The 20649-nt window shown below is 40.0% G+C and overlaps 1 protein-coding gene across 3 annotated transcripts in view; it reads left to right on the top strand.

Annotated features, from left to right (window-relative positions):
* The window catches only part of ctdp1 (CTD (carboxy-terminal domain, RNA polymerase II, polypeptide A) phosphatase, subunit 1), an 80479-nt gene that overhangs the window by 28602 nt on the left and 31228 nt on the right, over positions 1 to 20649 (top strand). For 2 of the 3 annotated variants that reach the window (XM_046057708.1, XM_046057710.1), the window contains one exon: positions 10298 to 10503. In XM_046057708.1, the coding sequence (XP_045913664.1) occupies positions 10298 to 10503 (206 nt within the window). Of the gene's footprint in view, positions 1 to 10297; positions 10504 to 11049; positions 11621 to 20649 lie in introns of those variants that run through there. The other variant, XM_046057709.1, reaches the window with a different exon arrangement.

Here is a 20649-nt window from a genome sequence, read left to right as displayed (position 1 = left end):
GGATTGGAAGTGCATACCCTCGCACATTACAGGGAGTCATTTAATGAAATGTTAATATCAAACGTACTGCCTAAGGAAGCATTTAAAGAAATGTTTGGTTATTTTAGAAGTGAACCCTGTAAGGCTGTAGCTCTCTTCACCCTCAGATCTCTCTCATGTTGCACAGTCATTTGACCCGTTGTTCACGCAAAACTATTGACAGGGGCAGCATTAAGAGGAGTCAAACTCTTTGGGGTTTCCTTGAGTGGACAGATTGTTACATTAAACCTCCAAACTATACAAATGCAAGGTAAAGAACAGTGTGATTTCAGCAAGGACTCAATTGCTCCATGGACATCCTTCGTTGTGTTTCATGAAATTCGTCACTCAGCTCACTGTAAGGCTCGAACATGTGCAGTCTGAGGAGTTCAGACAGGGTTGTCTACTCGCTTTATCAGGATTTGTAGTTTCTCACTAAACTATCTACTATTATAAAAAAAGTATAAAAGTAGTAAAAAACGTTTACATTTTCTCTGCATTTGTGTTCATTAATAGAGAAAGCATTTTGAATAATGGCAAGCATTGTTCTGATAAAAGGAACGTAGGTAGGTCGGTAGATTGATTTTCAGCATTGTATTGTAGAGGGAAATTTAGTTTTTAACTCCCTTCTGCTATGTAGCAGACAATATACATTAATAAAGAAGTTATTATGAAAATGGTAGACAGAAATTAACTATATTAAATTAGCATTAGATCACTGCTGAGGATGAATTTGAGTTTAAAAGTCAGCTGAAAACTCTCTATTCCCAGAAGGCAGCAGGGTGAACAGGCTGTGGCCGGGTGGGTACTGTCCTTTAGTATCCTTTGGGCTCTGCGTAGACACCTCACCTCACCGATATCACTGATGCTCGGGATGTGGGTACCAGTGATCTTCTGAGCAGTTTTAATCACCCACTGCAGAGCCCTCCGGTCCTGGGCCGTGCACATCCCATGCCAGTTTGTGATGTTTCCAGTCAGGATGCTTTCTATTGCTCCTCTGTAAAAGCCGACAAGAACTTGGTGTGGGAATTTGGCCTTCTTAAACTTTGTCAAGAAATATAGTTGTTTCTGAGCTTTGTTCACCAGCGTGGAGATGTGAGACGACCATGTCAGGTTCTCTGTGATGCTGATTCCCAGGAACCTGAAACCTTTTTCCTAAAATCAACAATCAGCTCCTTAGTTTTGCTGACGTTGAGCAGTAGGTGGTTCTCTGTGCACCACTCTGCAAGATTATCAGTTTCCTCCTGATATGAAGTCTCATCATTGTTTGAAATCCGGCCGATGATGGTGGTGTCATCCGCAAACTTCACAACAGAGTTCTCTCCATGTCGGGGGAGGCAGTTGTGGGTGTACAGCGTGAACAGGAGGGGGCTGAGCACACAGCGCTGGGGGGGCTCCGGTGTTGAGCACTAGAGCTGACTGGGGTCTGTTTGTGAGGAAGTCGAATATCCAGTTGCAGAGTGTTGTATTTAAACCCAGAGTGCTGAGTTTACTGATCAGTTTCATGGGGGAGATCGTGTTGAATGCTGAGCTGAAATCCACAAACAGCATTCTGATGTAGGTGTTGTTTTTCTCAAGGTGTGTGAGGGCTGAGTGGATTTGTGGGAGTCGTGGCACTGGAGATGGCATCCTCTGTAGATCTGTTGGTTCTGAAAGCAAACTGGTGAGGGTCCAGGCTGGCTGGGATGTTGTTCTTTATGTGCTGAAGAACCAGTTTCTCAAAGCACTTCATCAGAATGGGGGTGAGTGCCACAGGGCAGTAGTCGTTCAGACTAGACATTGCAGACTTTTTAGGTACAGGAATGACGGTGGCTGTCTTGAAGCAGGTGGGAACCCTCTCCTGAGACAGTGAGATGTTGAAAATGCTAATTGGCACAGGTTTTTAGTACACGGCCAGGGATGTTATCAGGCCCAGCTGATTTACTCATATTCACTCACAGCAGGACTCTCCTCACATCTGCTGTGGAGACTGACAGTGACCGGTCCTCTGGAGGTGGAGTAGACTTTACAGCAAAACCCCTTTTTCATGGCAGACATTTTGAGGTCACAGCAGGAAACGCACTGGTGATGGAAATGTTGTTAATGATGGGTTTAGTTCCATGAAGTGTCTCAGTAAGCCATGCCAAAGAGCCAGTATTCACAATACCACAGCCTTGGATATAGCTCACCTAAATGGAATGCTGTCATATACATCAGTCAGTTCTTATGTGTTTAATATAGTCTGTGTCAGGCTCTTTAAATATGTAAATACATAACAATTTGATTGTTAATTTTTGTGGTGTACACAGCAAATCCAGTACTGAGGTCTTGCACCATTTCAGTTTGTAAATGGGTCATTTAAACAAACATTTTTAGGAGTTAAGAGAGCCGAGTGTAACCATGAAATCAGCTGGATGCTGGAATTAACATTTGAACTGACTTTATTTTTGTAGGACAGTGGATTCTTGCCTTACAAATTGACAATGAAATTAAATTCTGATGAGTTTACGGTACATGGGAATGAGATGAGAAGTGAATGATTATTAGGCCACGCAGAAGTGAGGTAAAAGGTGAAGGTTTGGACACGGGTCGGTGTTGGTTTGACATGTGTGACGCCATGTGGGCCCTTAGAGACAAGGATCATTAAGCCTGGGATCATAGGAGATTTAACACAGTCATCAGTCACTGTGATCTCAGCTCTCCCTCCACCTGCAGATATTGATCTCCCCCATCCTTGGAGAGATATAATCCTTAGGATTTACTGAGGAGGACAAGGTTTTGTGTGAGTCTGCAGATTATAAAGGCTTATTAGGGAATCCTTGTCATAGTTTCGCCTGAAATCTTATGAACTCACAATCAGACATGATAATGTTTTTCCATCCAGCCAGGCAGGGCACTAGGATAGATTTTTTTTTTTATTTGGCTGGTGTTGTACCCTGCCATGGCTAATATGTACCTAAAGAGTCAAGAAATCCAAAGTGCAGCACACAAAAGCCTTTATTGCTTTATTGTCTACTTTAGCATGAAGAGTTGCAGCAGTCCCAAGAGAGCTTCAACACAATATAACACATGGTTCGAAGGATTTGACTTCGCTGATGAAGACATTTCTGTTGATTTAAAGGCTTCATTTAATTGAAGTCCCCGGTTTACTCGAGCGTAAGGCTCCTTTTCGGCTGACCGCACTGACCTGGCCTGATACTAGCGCTACTTGTCAACATGACATTTCACAGACAGTACCAACACAAAAGATCAAGCTCTGATAAGATGCGAAGGCTGTGAATAGTAGAAATGCTAGGGCGATAATTGCATCGGTGTGGCGTGGAGTCCACTGAGATTAAACATGGCATCTGATGCTTTTTATAGGCCTTATAGTAGAGGTTATGATGTGACTGTGTTGTTTCATTTGATCAGGGGTGTCAGATGTTTATTTTCCATCAATGTGTGGAACCAGAACACTTGCAACAGTGGGTTTAGGCAGAGCTGAAAGCAATTAGTAGCCCAAAATGCCAGAGTAAAGGTGAAATCCTCGTAAAAATCAGTGTGTGGTGCTGTCCATGGTCCTGAAAATGTGCACGCATTTCATTGAGTTTCACAGTTAAAGGGTCAGGCACGGTCAACAGCCATGCCGACACGACCAGCAATTGACTGCTCCCAGACAAGCCACTACATCATCAAAATCCCACTGAAAATCATAGTAAAACAATTTAAATCTCAAGTTGATCTACTTTGCGTGACTTTTATCACAGCAACTCATAATATGAGTAACTCAGCACTGTATATGGCAACCACATAGCGCACAGCCCTGCATTCTACTGGTGTCATTTTGTCAGGAGATTTTTTTGGAACCGTACAGATTCAGGAAAGTACATCATTGATATAAAGCCCTTTGAAATCTGAAGTCTCTGAATGATCTCTGAAGTATTTAATGTTTGAGGCTGTTCCATTCCAAAGTAATGTTTTCCGTTCAGCCTTATGTAACTACCCCTGACTAACCTCAGCTGCAGTGTAGTGAAAAGAAGCCAGTATCTTCTGTTTGCAGAGCCGCTGGAGAATTCTTGCTTTGGAAAGCGTGTTGTTTTTGAGTGCTTCTTTCATGTAGCAGAGGAGGAGTTAAGATGTGAATTCTTGTTGCAATTATTACATATACCTTTGACTCGATAGCTGCATGGCATTCGACCTTGGTTGAACTACACGGGTGAATACAGTTATGAGCAGGGGGCTTTGGAGCCTTCTTTGTGCTCCTGTTTCACCGGTCTCACCATCTTTTTACTTCTTACTTAACTTTCCTTTTGATTTACTATAAATGCACCATGTCTATCTCTCCTCTTATATATTCATTTCCTTTTCTCCTGGGCCTTAGGTAAGCTTTCCTCTATACATGCAAAGCCCTTATTCTCTTCTGCGCCCACATCAAATGACCTGTCAACGCTCTTCAACAATCAACCGTCAACCTGCCATATTACCACCTCTGACTACCTTTAACAGTCAGTCATTTTGGCATGGGAATAAAGATTGTATGAATCCCCTTCAGTGGGAATTGGCTGCGTACATTTCTCCCTGTGCAGTCCTCAGCCTGGTGAAGACATGAGCTCCTTGTACAATAACTCAGGACAATTGACCCTTTGCTAAGCCATGCCCTCCTTAGTTACTGTTACTAAGTCTGACAAACTGTCGTACTTTTAGCACGGCACTGCCACTGTTTATTACTGCACTGCCTGGAGAAATATTGTCTAATTTTTGGTAAAAAAAAAAACTCTCAGAAAGAAGCAGACAGTTTTGCAGTTGCATTGTGCATTTGAAGGTTGTATTCAGGCTGTCAAACTGACGTGAAAAAAATAATGATAGAAGCTAAAGATCACAAAGTAGAAGTGAACCACCATATCACCTGACTATTGAGAAAGAGGACAACACTGTTCCTGTACAGCTGGGTAGGTCTCTGTTCACTATTACAATCATTACAAAGCAGAACAGTAGGGCTTTATTACGTTACATTCAGTAGTAAGTTAGCTAGCGTTAGCTAACTAACATTACATTTGGAACAATTCACAGCTGACATTTTTCTGGATTTGTTTTAGATTTTGAAAAGGGAATAAATCGTACTTCTTCTTTCAACCTCTCTGGTTAGTGATTGTATTTATTACAAGTGGCCCAGGAACAGTATCTTGGAAAAATATGGCAAAAAAAGCTAGTAAACGACATACGAGTCAATGGAGCGCAGTCATGAAAGTGTCGGACCTCAGTTATAGCGAGTCCTATACTGTGCTGTGATTGGCCAGCTGTGTGTTCGGGGCGTGGCTTAGCAAAGGGTTGATTAGCACTGATTGACTGACAGCATGGACATGTGTCAGGTCTTGTTGTGAGTTCACTGCTTCACCTATTCTGCTGCTGATTTTTACTTGCGGATATACTGTTGTCTCTTCCAAGTTAGGTTAATCTAGTAAAATTGAAGTCTTATTTTTGTCACCCCACCCATTTTGATGGTTGCCCACCAACATTATTCTTGCGCTTTTTCCTTAATGTAACATATAGGCTTAGGCAGTATTATGGTATACAAGGCTATTTAGAAATCAGTACCGTCAAAAATATAGATCAACTGATACAGAGAAGCTGTTTTGAGCCGATGTATTGTAGCGTACACCCTCTATGTGGGCAGGCAATGTGACTACAACGCTCAACTTTTCCAGTAGTTGGTAAACAACACACACACAGGGCTGTGCAATTAATCGAATTTTAATCGCGGTTTTGATTTTGATTGTAAAAACAAGGTAATCAAGATAAAACGATTATTGTGCCACATGCTGTTTTGCAATGACACTCGTTTTGTTTTGTGTTGTAAATCCAGTGCACCCTTTCCTTTTACAGCGGCGTGCCTCGCCCCTCCATAAAAGGCCAAACTCCCTCTCAGCCAGGCTGTTGCATGTGTAGTTCAGCTCAAGCCAACCTGAGTTAAAACTGCTACAAAGTGCTAGTCACCATTATTAGCTTAAGCCTATGGCATTTTATTCTGCAGAAATTAGCCTAGCAACTAGTGGACTTTACCTCTTCTCATAGGTTAACAATACATATTATTTACACTTATACTAAACCTGGGGCCTTGCTTTATTTGGCCCGTGCTTGTAAAATATTCGCTGTGTCCCCGTCTTCTAATGTATCAACCAATTTACATTTTCTTACCGTTAAAGTAACTGCATCTCCCGACCGAACACAAACAACAAAAATGGAAACCTAAAGACATCGTCTTCAGCTCTAAGAAATTGTTTTGGGCATTTTCCCTATTTCCTGATATAATATAGAACAAACAATGAGTCAAGAAAATATTCAGTACATTAATTGTAGGGCTGACCCCGATTAGTCGAAGATGCTTCGATGGACAGAGCCAGATTGGATTGTCAATCTCATAGTCGAAGCTTTGCAGCTAAACAAATCCTTAGTCGGGGACAGCCCTAATTAATAGATAGTAAAAATAAAATAATCATTAGTTACAGCCCTAACCCCATACTCTTGTTCTTAAAGTAAGACACTGATAGAAAGAGACCTTTTTTAATGCTGTTTTCAATGGCAAAAATCGAATCGAATTACAAACATCAATATATTTTAGGTTCCAACCTGTCAAGGTTGAACAGTTATTGAGTACAGAGTAAGATGTTACAGAACGAACTTCAGAGCTTCAGAGAAGTTGGCCTCCGATCTAGTTGAAACTCATTTCTCTGGCCAACAGCAGTTCACAGCTCCCACAGTAACAGCTATTCCTAATTGCTGGCTTTCATTTAAAATGAATGACTGTCTGCTTCTTTTGCTGCACATGAATCTTTCAGATTCAGAGTCCCACCTCAGGCCAGATTTGATTCTGCAGTTAAAATATCTATGTCTAGATTTCAGAAGTGAAAGCTTTGCTGGACAGGAAACGGCTAATCTGCTTTCCCTGGGATTTTAAGGTGTGTTTTGATGTGTCAATTCATGTCGGCCCCATTATATAAATTTTCTTTTAGCACATGATCAAACAATGATTTCACATGTGCTTTTCTGTCCTCTACATCTCATCCACAGGGTAGTTGGGGCAGTTAGAAACGGTGTTTAACACAATAGTGTAACAACTGAAGCATTTAACCAAACATAAATTCTCTGCCCTGGAGTCACACTGGTACTAAACTCTATTTGCCGCTTGCAATAATCAGAGCAATAGCCTGACTCTAAACTAGCTTTGAGGGGGTGCCGTGCTGTGCTTTGAAAGGTGTCATGGTGGGTTTTTTACTTAGCCTTTGATTACATCCAGGAAAAGGATGCTGAGGGAAGGTTGCCACACTGTCTGTGGGGATTGTTAATACTTCTATTTCTGCTAAGGTTGTAAGACCCTTCCTGACATAGTGAACTGTAGATTGGCTTTTAAAAGGTTGTGATCAGAAGCTTTATACTGTACAGTGCAGTACAGTTCCTCAGTGGTATCTGTCAGTGCTGCCTGGGAAAAGGTGTGGAAGAAATGAAAATCACTTCCTGCCTTCCACAAAGCCCTGTTTGCTCAGAAGTTCTGTCGGAGAGTATTCTTAACAACTGAAACTATTGTTCTGTACTCTTAAATCTCCTCACTTTTGGGCATTGCGGTATGTATGTATCAACCGTGTCTAAGCTTCATGTTGCAGGGAGACGACGGTGGAAAGGTGAGTCAGCGTTGAAGAAATTGTTGTTAGAGTAACGTTAGGAAATAAAGTCTTTGCACAGAAATAACCTTCTTCGTTGTTAACACCGGAGTTTCCTGCAACATCTCACCTCTTACGAGATTTCAGAGCGAGAATTGTCCTTGAGTCAGTTTCTTGTTAAAAACAAAGGTGTTACTTTCCATGATGCTGTCAGACACACCTGTTATAACAGTCTGAGCCTGTATGTGGCCAAAAAAACCCACTTTTTCTGGATGTAATTTTGACAGGCGTAATTGCCCCGAAAGAATATGTTGCCACTATGGCTGCCAGCTGAAGCCTTCTTCTGCATGGATTCCAAAACTTTTTGTACGTGCTTGTTGTTTCTACACCAACATATGTGAAAATAGGGCCCATTTTTTAAATATCTGTTGAGCATTGTTACGGGCTTTCAATAAACACTTCTCCTGTAGTCCAATCTGCTGTCAGAAAGCAAACTTATGTCTCCCTTTTATTTGTCTATGTCCATCTCTCTTTATATTTTCACTGTACTGACAGAAACATACAATCCCTTTAAATCCTTAGCAACTGCCATAAAGGCGAGGTCGAATATAGTGTTCTCTGTTAGCGCTCAGGGGAGATAGTGATGGAGAAAATGCCACGAGAAGAGAAACATTTTAGTGCGAAAAAATCATCTCTGTTAAGATGATGAAATCTTAAATTGTTTGTTGCTGACAGGTAGATAACAAACAAAACCCTTTTTTGCGGTCTTATCTGTATCTTACTCTGTAAATTGTTGGTGCCCTGCAGGGTCATTGTCATTCAAAATTTGATTCAGAAAATGTAAGATGAGGACAACCAACACTGACATGTTCAGAGGTTTTCCTTTTTTAATTTCCAGACGAGCCTCAGGCACTGTTACCTTCTACATTTACCAAGGCACTCCATGGCTGTCCAAATAACCAACAACACGGCTTTAATGAGCCTGGCACGATGTCAGTAATAATCCTGCCTATGGACCCAAGAGAATGTCTCCCTCCATTAATCCCAGTTTTCCCTCAGCTACATGCTGCTAATTAGCCTGTGGACGATAGGCCGCATATTTGCTGTGGCAATATTCACCTCAGATTTCCACTGACCTGATGGCTGGCAATTGGCTAACCTGCACTAAATGATCAGTAACCTTGGGACATTATAAATGATGAGCTGCTCAAGTAATATAAGATTGATGAGCTTGGTGGTCTTGTTATATTTGGCTCTGGATTGTTTCCGCATGGTAGAAATTTGATGTGATGAGTTTTACCGTACCTCAAACATTATTTCATCTGCAGGGGGTTGGCAAAATCAATCAATCCCTGTTTATTGTATTATCTATTACCCTAGCTCTGCAACAAAGACTTCCTTTGTGACTCATCATTGATTCTAGTTATTTTATTTTTTCAGCCTGTAGTTTGTGGTCTTGCTGTTTTGGACATATCTACCTACATACTGCATTGTGGCATTAATTGGCAAAAAATACAAAATTGGCAAAAGTTACTTTTGGAGCTTGACTGATTAACCAGCTCGGCTGAATTTAGGTGATCACTTATATTAGTGTGGACATGTATGTCTTCTGGGCGTAATAAGAAATTGCTATATTAGACGTTTGTTACATTAATGTAGAACAAAGAATTATTGTAAGTAAAGGTTTTTAAAAGTTTTTAGCATTGGCCTCCAAAATCTGCTGCCTGATTGTGACTAATCTTTAATACCCAAATTTAAAAGAACACTAGCAAAAACACTTATTGCCTTTCTTGCTGAGAGTTGGTGATTGGAGGAGATTGATACCACTCTCATTTCTGTACAGTAAACACAAAACAATCGCCAGCAGCCAGTTAACTTATCTTAGCATAAATACTGCAAACGGGGAAACAGCTAGCCAGCTTGGTCCAAAGGTAACAAATCCGCTAGGCTTGTGCTAAGCTAGCCAGCTGCTGGCTGTAGCTTCATATTTACCATAAAGACACGATAGTGGTATAAATTTTGCCATTTAACTCACTCCTATTAAGCATATTACTGAATATATAATTAGATTTATTTTCGGTCTGTAGTTGCTTAAATGACACTCTTAAACTATTGTCCCCAAGTTTAATCACCTTCCCAAACCACTTCCCAGAAATAATTAGACAGATAATTGGAATCTGCTGTGCATCAAGGGAACAGGCTTATACACATGGCTCCTCTGCATTACACTTTAAGCAGACATTATTCATTAAACAGAACATTTCAGTTTCTACGTAAAGGTATAGTTCGTCTATAACGGAAGTAGCTTAAGGCAAATTTTAGAACGTAACTTGTAGGTAATAAATATATATATATATATATATATATAGTACAGTTCAGGTTTTTTTCCGTTATAGTTTGGCTTTGATTTAGTGGATGTCTTATAGAAAATAATGAAAGTCCAAAGCTAGTTGGGGTTCAGTGACTGGGATATTTTTGCCATATGTGAATGCATGCTAAAAAATGTTGACGTAAACTACAAGCAAAACTGAAAGTAGAGAGTGGAACTGGCCGATTGTTTTGGTGCGTGATATGCTTTGTTGGTAAAAATGCGGTGACCTTGCCCTGTCCGAAACTTAAAACGATATCTCAAAAGCTCCTTTTTTGAAAATTTCTGTTTAAAATAGGTGGACGACATCTTAGGCGAGGAGAGCGACAACGAAAGTGAGGGCAGAGGGAAGGAGAAGCCAGGCAATGAGGAGGTGGAGGATGAAGAGGAGGAGGAGCAGCCTGGACAGATAGCAGGAGGAGGGCCCGGGCCTCAGGCGCTGAGCATGGAGCAGAGGATCCAGACACCATCCAGTGAGACCAGTCTGCCCAGTAGTGTGCCAAGGTGAGACACAGAACAGAAAGCAAAACAGGGTTCAACCAAAAGGATTGTCCACATCGGGCGATTAAATCTAGAAACTGACTTCCCAGTCAGGAAAGAATAATCTCTTTGTTGTAATTTATTATCACGCTGCTGCCTTTTCCCTGTGCTCTGTGTCGGGGCTGAGCTTCTCCACACACACACACACACACACACACACACACACACACATACAGAGTAAAGTCAGTGGACAGCAGATCAGGAAAGCCACAGTGGAGATGACTCAAGTTGGCGTCAACTACACTCGTTACTGTATGCGCAATAACATTTTTGTAAGTAAAAAGCCAATAATATATCAATATACCTGTTCAGCAAGCATTGGCATGTAGAAAGCAATATTTTAATCTGTTCTCTCTGCAGTCTCTCATCCTCCGCCGCTATTTTACACGCACAGCGTGCTAGCTCAGCTAATAGCGAATTACAATCAAGCTAAAAACGTGCAGCCTAACTGTTCAGCTTAGTTTGCCACGTATCTTAAAATCTGGCACATTCCTGTAAACTCCGCTGCAGAGAAAAACCGGGCGCTCCTCTCTCTGCCGGCAATACCTGGAGGCAGTGAATCACAGCAGCAGAGGGAAGAGGAGGTGGACAGGAGGAAGGACTGATACTGACTGATGTCTGAGTTCTTCATTCTTTCTAAACTTCACTCAGTGTTTCAGATTTGTTTCCAGGGAGATATTGAGTTTGTATAACGACTTTGCTGTTTTTAACTTAACTGTTGCTGCTTTAGAAAAACATTTAGCTATATTTAAAATATTCAATGCTGATCCTGTTCTGAATATTTTAAATGTTCTTTTTTTTTTTAAAAAAAGCATTTATTTAGTAATGAAAGACAACCAATAAGAGTATCGACAAAGAACCAAACCGATAAGGAGTATTGATGAGTAGTAGTATTGATAAAATCCTATCAATACCCATTTGTCCTACTATTTTTTTATATGCAAATGTTTGCTGCTTTGCTTTTCTGACACTGTGTTGTTCTCATTCTTTATTATTTCTAAATGAATTAATCATGGCAATCAAATTTAGTCTTGTTGTTATTTGATACCTGCTAATGAATAAAACTATTTTTTGGACTTGACGCGAGTAGATTTCTGACCCACATGCTGGAAGAAAACCTTAACATTGAATAATCCACCTTTCTATCTTCTATCTATCTTCAGCAGCCCTTCAAAGGTAAAATGTGGTACATGGATATCGTATAACTCTCTATCTCTCTCTAGCGGAAATATTTACCATTGCATGTTTTCTTTATCAGTCCTATCCTGTCCTCAGTCTTGGCACTCTCTTCTTTCACTGTTGATCCACTACATCTTGCAGAAACACCTCTGGGTGAGAAGGATCCTTAACTTCAATTGCAGTTGGCAAGAATCTAAATCCATTCACAGTCCTTGCAGATGCACTATGTATTTTCAGGTCTTACTTCTCCAATGACTATTATCATAACATCCCAATTCATCTGTGCAGCCGTGCCGAAGCCAGACGGTCTGGTTCGTCGCCATGGAGACAAATTTCAAACAGACAGCAGGCGGTCGAATAGTTGTGAACATATGAGAGTCTCTTATTGCTGAACGACAGGCCTGAGTTGAGCCGCGCTGTTAGATTCAATCACTCCTGATAGATTATTTTGTTGTCTTTTGTACATCCTTGGCATGTAATGTGAAATCTCTCTAATACAGTGTGAGTTTCATACTTAAATAATTGTTTAGAATCCTTATTTGTCAGGCTTTGTCCTCTATAAAGCTACTGTTGTGGCCTTATAGAGGACAGATCCTTATCAGTGCTCTCAGTTTAGCGTTGTCTGCATCGCCAAGATGCAGTTATGTTGTATCTGTAGTAAACAGAGTGGGTTGGTCATATGTAAAATGTTTTTTAAATGTCCTCTTATTTAGTATAATGATATACTGCCACACAGTGTTTTGCTTACCGCTGGTATATTTAATTTACCTGTCTGTTCAGCCTTCATCAGGTATATGGGTACATAGAAAGAGAGAGAGAGATCACAGAAATTAATTGAACAGGTGCAGGGGTAGAAATTAACACCCACCAAACGCAAAATTTGGCGCTTGCCAAATCTTGGAAGGCAGCATTGGTTTTTGTTGTGTGTCGCACTTAAATTTGTCCCCACTGTACCAACGGATCTAAAATCATGTAACAGACGGATTAGGGGCGTTCATTAGTGGTTGTTTATGTTCATTTCTATGTCTGATTGGCGTACATATGTAAGGGGGTGGGCAATTTAAGTCGGGAGCTGTCAAGTCGTGCTCTGAGTACCTGGAGTGTTTTTAGCATTTAGCTAGCTAGTTACCACTATTAACGTGCATACCTGTCAACCCTCCCGTTTCCCCCGGGAAGAATGAGACTGAAGCAGAGCATAAAATAAAATAAATTTATGAGGAGGTTTAAGTTGAATGATAAAGCATGATTAAGAGTGAGCAGTGATGAGATTTAAGTTGAATGATAAATAAGCATCTTTTAAGTTTATAAAACAATTTACTGTTATGTCTTAAGTACATTTTATAGCAATACATTTATTTTGCTTCAAATTTGGTGTCGTATGGTGTCGTCTTTAAGTTTGTATTCGACAGAAGACCTTATTATCTCCGTTAAAAGTGCTGTTTACGTGACATAAAAAGGCAAGTTATTTTTTTGGGCCAGTAAAAAATATGTTTGGCCGTTGGATTTTTTTCATCTACCAGTCCCATTGGCGGGTGAGCCAAAAAGTTAATTTCCACCCCTGAACAGGTGACACACACTCACATTGCTCAGCTTTGGAAGGTGATAAACTTTCACAGCCTTTTTAACTGAATTAGTTTTGCCAACCAGTAGCAACGCTGGAGAAAAGCAGTCAAGTTGAAATAACATTAGGAATATGTTGCATGCAACTGCATGTTCTGTTTTTTTATATCCATTTCTCATTAGTTTCTGGTGTCAAAAAAAAAGTCAATCTTTCCTTAAGCTACCAAAATCTTTCCACATAAAGACACAAGGCTCCCTTGCTACACTGAAAGTGAATTCAGGAGCAAGACAGGCTTCTTTATATTGTGGATTTGACCAGCATCTCCAGTTTCTTCCCCGTCGATGCTCTCTCAGTGTTGTGATTCTTGAGTTTTATTAGTTACACCTGAGTTTGACATGTCCAAAAATCAGCTTTAAAAAATAAAAAGATATTTTCAACTGTAACTTCCGAAGTTTTACTGGACAGATGGAGAATAAGAGCCATCACACTTCAATTGGGCAGACAAAAAAATTGCAGCCTGCCGTCTGACTTCTTCAGATAATAGTCCTAATGTTGGACCACTGAACCATTTTTTCTAGACTTGCGTTTCCTGTCTGTAAGCCTCACTGCTCTGATTGTCAGAGCTTAAAAAAGGACATAACTTGTTTGGGGTGTGTGGTCTTGGTTGTGCCTCAGTATCCATGACTACCCAGGCCCTCAGCAGGCAGCAGCTTGATGATTTTCTTCCCTCTTTTGGACATGTCAGTCTGTCTGTCACCTGGTCTGACTCCTTTGGTTGCTGCTAATGAGTCAAGCCTGAAATACCACTGCATATTTAGATGTCCAGTCAGGGCAGTGTTGCAGAGGAGAGTCACATGATTAGACAGCTGGAAACACAACAGGGAAGAGTGCAAGGAAGACAGAATTGTGGACTCAAATTGGCAGGTAGGTAATTGGGGTCCTTCCACAGAAAGCTAGTAGTGACATAGTCAAGTAATATCACAACTTACCTGGTCATGACTCTATCTTAAACCACGACGATGCCCTGACAGCGCTTTCTGGTTGTGTGTTGTACTTACAGGTTAAGATTACATTTAACATGCTTGAATGCTGCACTCCTCTGCACCGACCTTGCCTTACTGGTTTGTACTTCCCTCTCTATTTTCTTTCAGATGTGACTTGTAAAAATAACCAAGAAATTGTTCTTCTGAATTTCCGAATCAGTTGAAGTTCTGACTCTTAAGAAATGGGTTTAAATCAGCAACATGCACTAATTGACCAATAAAGCACATCATTTGCAACCGGCCACTTCTGTCCACTACCTTGACTTTTCTCTAACCTGCGTTTTTCTTTGGGAACCCCGTATAAATAAAAGAACTGCAACATAAAAGTTAAAGATTTAAAAGCAGGAAAGACATGCTTGCAAGCTATGTTGTACAATTATACAATGTGTTTTGAACCAAAATGTTTGCTAAAAGGAATTTTCTCAAATTAAAAATAATATATAGAATATAAACAATTTATTCATTAGATACAGAGTTAAAATAGAATGGTCAAAATCGAAGTAGCACATGCCAAGATGTCCTGCATTTTGTCTCCTATATGGGTTATGGGTTATTTCTTAATACCCCCATTTCCTATATGCCCACTTCTTTCAAACCATACACCACCAAGGCTACTCTATTAGTCTAGAGAGGAATTGCTCATTACAAACTGAATGTGTAAAATTGATGGATGCCCCTTTAACACCAGCAAAAAACAACAACAAAATGTTTTTTAATAAAATGTCACAAAACCAGAAATTAAAATATCTCAATCTGTGCTTGCAGCATGATCTATGTCACATATAGCTATTTACACGTTTTGTAAATTTCCAAACAGTTATCGTCACTACTACATCAAAATTTTCATCAAATGTCAAAGATGAGAAGTTTAATACTGTATATCTAACTATTGAGAGCCTACCTTGAATTTTCTCACAGTTGGAAGTACAGTGTATAATTCTGGGTTAACACAGGTTATAAGCCCTGTACCACAGTTATATAAAGAAGGAAAAAAAAGAAAGTCTGACATCCTCCTCTAACTGTCTGCCAGACTGTGTTAATGTAATTCTCCTGTCTGACAGAGAAACGAATGTGACTGTATTGTTACCCAGTAGGCCATTAGAGGCAATTTAAGATTTATAGAAGACGTCGTATAGCGGCTTCCTGATTTAGACGTGACTCTGCGGGACCTCCTCTCCTTCGCGAGCTGGCTTAATAGTTGCCGTTCTGTCAGTCTCTGTCCCTGGCATCACCACTTTCTTGTATTTGGCACAAAATAGACATACATCTGTTGCTAAGATACGGTAGTGATGTGAATGTTTCTGTTTTGTTCATTCAGGATCTGCTCCTGCCTTACTTGTTTCTGTCGAAAGAAAAAAAGAGAAAACATTGCTCTTATTTCTGTTCTCTTCAAGCATTCCACTGTAATCTATTTACAAACACTAAAGGTAGCTCTTGAAATGCACCCATATCCACATTCACACGATTTATTGTATCTAAATTTAGGAAGAATTTAGGCAACTAACTGCATGCGAATAATGATGTCCTGCTTATTTATAATGTTTCTTTTTCCCAAGTTGAGATGCATCCTACTAAGCATGGATGAATTTACTGTACATCCACAGTGCCAGGTTAGGGTTGTGGGACCCAGGGACCAGTGTTGGTAACCACTGTTTGAGGCAAATCACAATAATTAGCTCAAGAACCTCAACAAACGGATAATTTATTGACCTGCACATCGTGAAAAGGTTTAGTCATTTTTCCGGACAGTTTTTTGTTCTTTAGCAAAAATCTGCATTGGGCTGATTCCAAGTCTGCTGGACTTTTATTTTGGTTTGTTAGTTTGCCAATTAAAAGTCCTTTATTTTGGTGAATCAATTTTCTGCCTTATTGTCTCCATCAAGGCATTTTTGTCCTTGATGTATTTCTCACAGAGCATGGGAGAGCGATGGAGAAGCTGTACAGTCAAAGATTTTATTATTTGTCCAATCTGATGCTGACCTACACTTTTATTTCTAAGTGTTATATTAGGTTTTTGGCACTACTGAGAAAGTATGGTGCTTTAAGAACTCTTGAAACCTATACCCTACTAGTTGGCTTTAGAACCACTCTGTTCTTTATCTTGTAGTTGTTCAAGAAGCATTAAGCTGCATATCAAAAAGTCAAAAGGTTTAATAGATATTTTCCGGATCAAGGTTAATCAAGGTTCTTTCTTTTTGTTTCCTGAGCCTGTTTGGGGGCCCCATCTCTAACCATATTTCACATGAAAGTCTCCTAATGACGTCCTAATCCTAATGTTTGAGGGTCATGTGTGGATGCATCTTGAGTAGATACATCAGGGCAGAGGTTGCGTTACACTTTCTTGTTGTCATTGTGACAGACAGGGTGGTAAAAATCATGTCATAATCTATTATTCGTCATTTTAATTTCATTTAATTTTAATGAAATGATAACCAGACATATAGCCTATTTAATAGCATTTTATTTTGAAAAATAACTCTATCACAATAACATTTAATACACAGAACTTACAGATTATGCATTTATATGGGCATGGAGAGAAAAGATGAACATAGACACTTTTATTGCCACCGCACGAGGCAGATGTATGATTTTTACCTCCTTCCCCCCCGTAACATTAGCTGCTGCTGGCTGATAAACATTTTCAGCATTACGTGCTTGTCCTTCACCCTCAGGTGCATCAGTCCCTCTTTTTGCCATCTCCCCCCCCAGAAGAAAATTTTTTTCATTTTAAAGGTAAATGCATTAATTTGGTGCAAAATTAAAGCCATCTATGAAGAACTTTGTACGTTTATAAACAATGTTGTGCTCTAATAAACTATTTAATCTTAAACCCATTGTATAGCTATAAATGGTGATGAAACCGCAACAAGTCACCAAATTTATTTAATGTTTTTCCAAAAACCCTAAATCAAAGAATAGAAAATAGAATAAGTAATTTCCCTGACATTCTGTTGTTGTTTTGTTGTTGTTTTTTTTACTTTTATTGGAAACATGTAATATGTTTCTGTGAATATAATACAATTAATCTTATTTCCATACTGTATGGACACTTTAATTTTGAAATCCGGGCGTTGTCACATGCGTATCCTCCCATTAAATTCAGTAAGTCCGACCAGAGTCCGACCCAATTTGATAAATAATGTTGTATGTGGTTCTCGTATCGCCTAACATGAAGACTTCACAGCCTGTCTTCATACTGCAACACTTGTCTTTGTAAAGAGAGAAACTAACAGGATAAAGTTGCAAACCTGCCTGTGCACTCCAAATTTAGGTGCGGCTAGCTTTATCTCCTTCTCAGAAACGAGTGACAGAAACAGATTAACGTTACCGTAGTTTCCTCAAAAGTCGGAGGCCAAAGTGTCTGAGCGTGCGAGCTTACAGCAGCGCCCACAAAACACAACGTTAGAGTCTGAAATGTTATTATGAGATGTGTAAAAATATTTTCGGTTCATTTTGAAACTATGGTCGGCCACCATGGTCTCGTTAGTTAATGGGAAACACTGCTGGTTGAGGTAGCGCAGTCACATTTGAAGTTGCACTTGTCAGGCGGAAGTGGTTTGATTTTTGCCTTTAAAATTTTTTTACATTGCAGACATAATTGTTTTTTTATCTCTTATCATATATCTCGTAGATCTGGCAGTGGAAGTCTTGGGTTGTAAAATATCAGCCTTCAAATAGGAGGCTTCTTAAATTAAGTTAGTCTTAAAGTAATATGAATAATCGATATTCCTCCCTGGTAGGAACTGCAGCACTGAATGCTTCATGTAGGCATGTAATGAAAGCTGGATCAGATTTTTTTTATTTGTTTTAAGCATTTTCCCTCCTCAAACTCAGCTTGTGTCTTGTTTCTTTTTGCCTTTTAAAATCCTTGTTTCCTTGGACACACTGGTACGCTAACATATTTCCATTTGAAGCCATGATGCAGTTGCATTATGTTCTTTCATTGGCAGGCACAGTTTTTTACCCAAAGCATTCTACATATTTTTTGCTTGTGTTGTATGTTCATTGGGATCAATTGGGGATTCAGTGGCAGATTTCGGGTCCAGTGTCTTGGACAGGAAGAAAAAAGTAATTCTAGTTTTAAATCGTCCTAAGTATTCTGTTATGGATAACAGCTCACTAATGCAGTGTGCTGTGTGTGATTCCATTATTATCCATTACACCAATGAAGCCCATCTCAGTTGCATATTATGTACACTTCATGGATTGTGTTGATTACCAGGCAGTTCATTTTGCAATATAAAATTTGTTTTTATCAAGAAGCAGCACAATGGGAAAAGAGGGGAATGTACTTCTTACAATGCAGTGGGGAAATGTTTTATACCTACACAGAATGTTTAATGGCTTTCACTGCACAACTCATAAAAAATCATATGCGGGGTTTGAGCCAGAGCAAGCCATTGCAACAACAGGCGTTAATGTCCCGAATGGGCAATTTGGCTTACAACAGCAATCAAAAATAAATAGTAATGGAATTCATACAATATAGACATACACACATAGGACAGCACACAGTTAGCGCTAACATCACTGTTGCCATTGTCACTCGTCACCAGAACCATCAGAAAAAGCAGCCAAGAATGGGAGCACTGCGTCCCATCACAGGCCCAATCTCATTTTGAGCTCGCAACATCCATGGTAGTCAAATGACAATGTCACAGACGGCAGGACCAACTTAATCCCAAACACCAGACTCGGAACGACAAGTAAAACAATCAAACATTCAACAGCAGCCTCATTCAAACAAATGAGACTGCTGTTGCAGGTTGCCACAGGTGCAGCGCCCCAGAAGTCAATGTCCCAACACTACATCACTGATCACTTGTTGATTATGTACGCCTTTGTATTTACTATAATAGCTTTAATGTAGTTGCCCCAATTTGTCCCGTTACGAGGGGTTGGGGAGCACTATACTCTATTTATTAGGGGGGAGATCTGAGATTGCATACTGCTGATTGATTGTGGAACTGAAGCCAAACGGCAAACAGAGGCTTTCAGTTGAGGATTAGTGAGTGAAACCTTTGGTGCCATGTGATGCATGGCTCAGGGATTAACTTCAACTCTACACTCTAACCACCAACATTATCACAACTGAATGTGTCGACAGACGGACACTTGTAGTGGCTGCCAGAGTCGGCAGATCCAAGTGATACTCCGATTTTGTGCTTTTTTTGTTTAATCTCGTAAGTAAAGTGAATGGGGTGCCGCGACTAAACATACAATAAAACATAACCGCCACCTCAAACGTCACTGTAGAAACAGATGCAGCAGTGATGTTGGAAATTCGCAATCAGGGCTGTAATTTTTCAGGATTAATGCAGAATTCTTTATTTTCCAACCTGCACGAAGTACATACTAAATGTTCGGCCAAGATGATGAGGCTTCAGCTAGGCACAGCCATATTTTGACATACTGTCATTCTAATAGTTTTGGCTGACCAGGCTATTGGCCTTGGTGGAGGTCGGCACTCTCTCAGTACCCTCTAGTATAATTACTGTCTTTTCATCTCTCACCATTAACTTTTCCCATCCATTACGTTCTCTTTTCGTTGTGACATATTACATCACACAGTCTCTGTCATGACTTTTACAGCAATTAGACCCATTCACTGCTCAAACACATTTTCTGTTATCAGTTCTCCTCACTTTTAATTTCCTGTCTCCTCTCTAGGTGAAACACATTCACTCAGATGCTCCATCACTCATCTTTCCTGCACTGTGTATCTCTGGAGTGTATTTTTTTCAGAGAAAATATAAGTGTGAAACGTGTCAGCTTGAGTGAGCATGTTGTTATAACATCGCCAGAGTGGAGGTGATGGCGGAGGCAAATGGGTTGTAAAGTTTTCGATTCAGGTTGTCAGAGAGAAAAGTATGAAACTCAAATTGTGTTTCGTCTTTGCTGGATGTCTTTTGAATCCGAGGTTACCTCATTTTCTGCACTTCATGCATGATCAAACGTGCTGTATTTCTTATTTGTGAAGCTGCTTTTACAACATTTGTGGATAGACGGACCTATATTGTGTCAGTTTGGGAAAAGTGGAGCCTTGCCATGTCCTTCGGTATGTTTACACCAGCACTTTCTTATTAGAGAAAAGGCATTTAATAATTAATTCTTACTGAGATTAAATGAAAATATGATTCTTAGTCAATATAGAATTTTTCATATGTACACGGTAGCTCCGCTTTAATCTTGAGAAGCTGCTGCAGAGCTGCAGTCCTCTGTTCATTCAATTAACACTGAAGACCCTTTTCTCTCTCGCTCGCTCTCTGGTGCGCATGCGCGCCTGTCATTCACCGGTCTTGTGTGAGTTTTGCATGCACGTTG

The sequence above is a fragment of the Micropterus dolomieu genome, linkage group LG09 (genome assembly GCF_021292245.1).
Source record: "Micropterus dolomieu isolate WLL.071019.BEF.003 ecotype Adirondacks linkage group LG09, ASM2129224v1, whole genome shotgun sequence".
NCBI lineage: Eukaryota > Metazoa > Chordata > Actinopteri > Centrarchiformes > Centrarchidae > Micropterus > Micropterus dolomieu.
The sequence above is the reverse complement of the archived record's forward strand: the minus strand, read 5'-3'. Positions and strand labels throughout refer to the sequence as shown.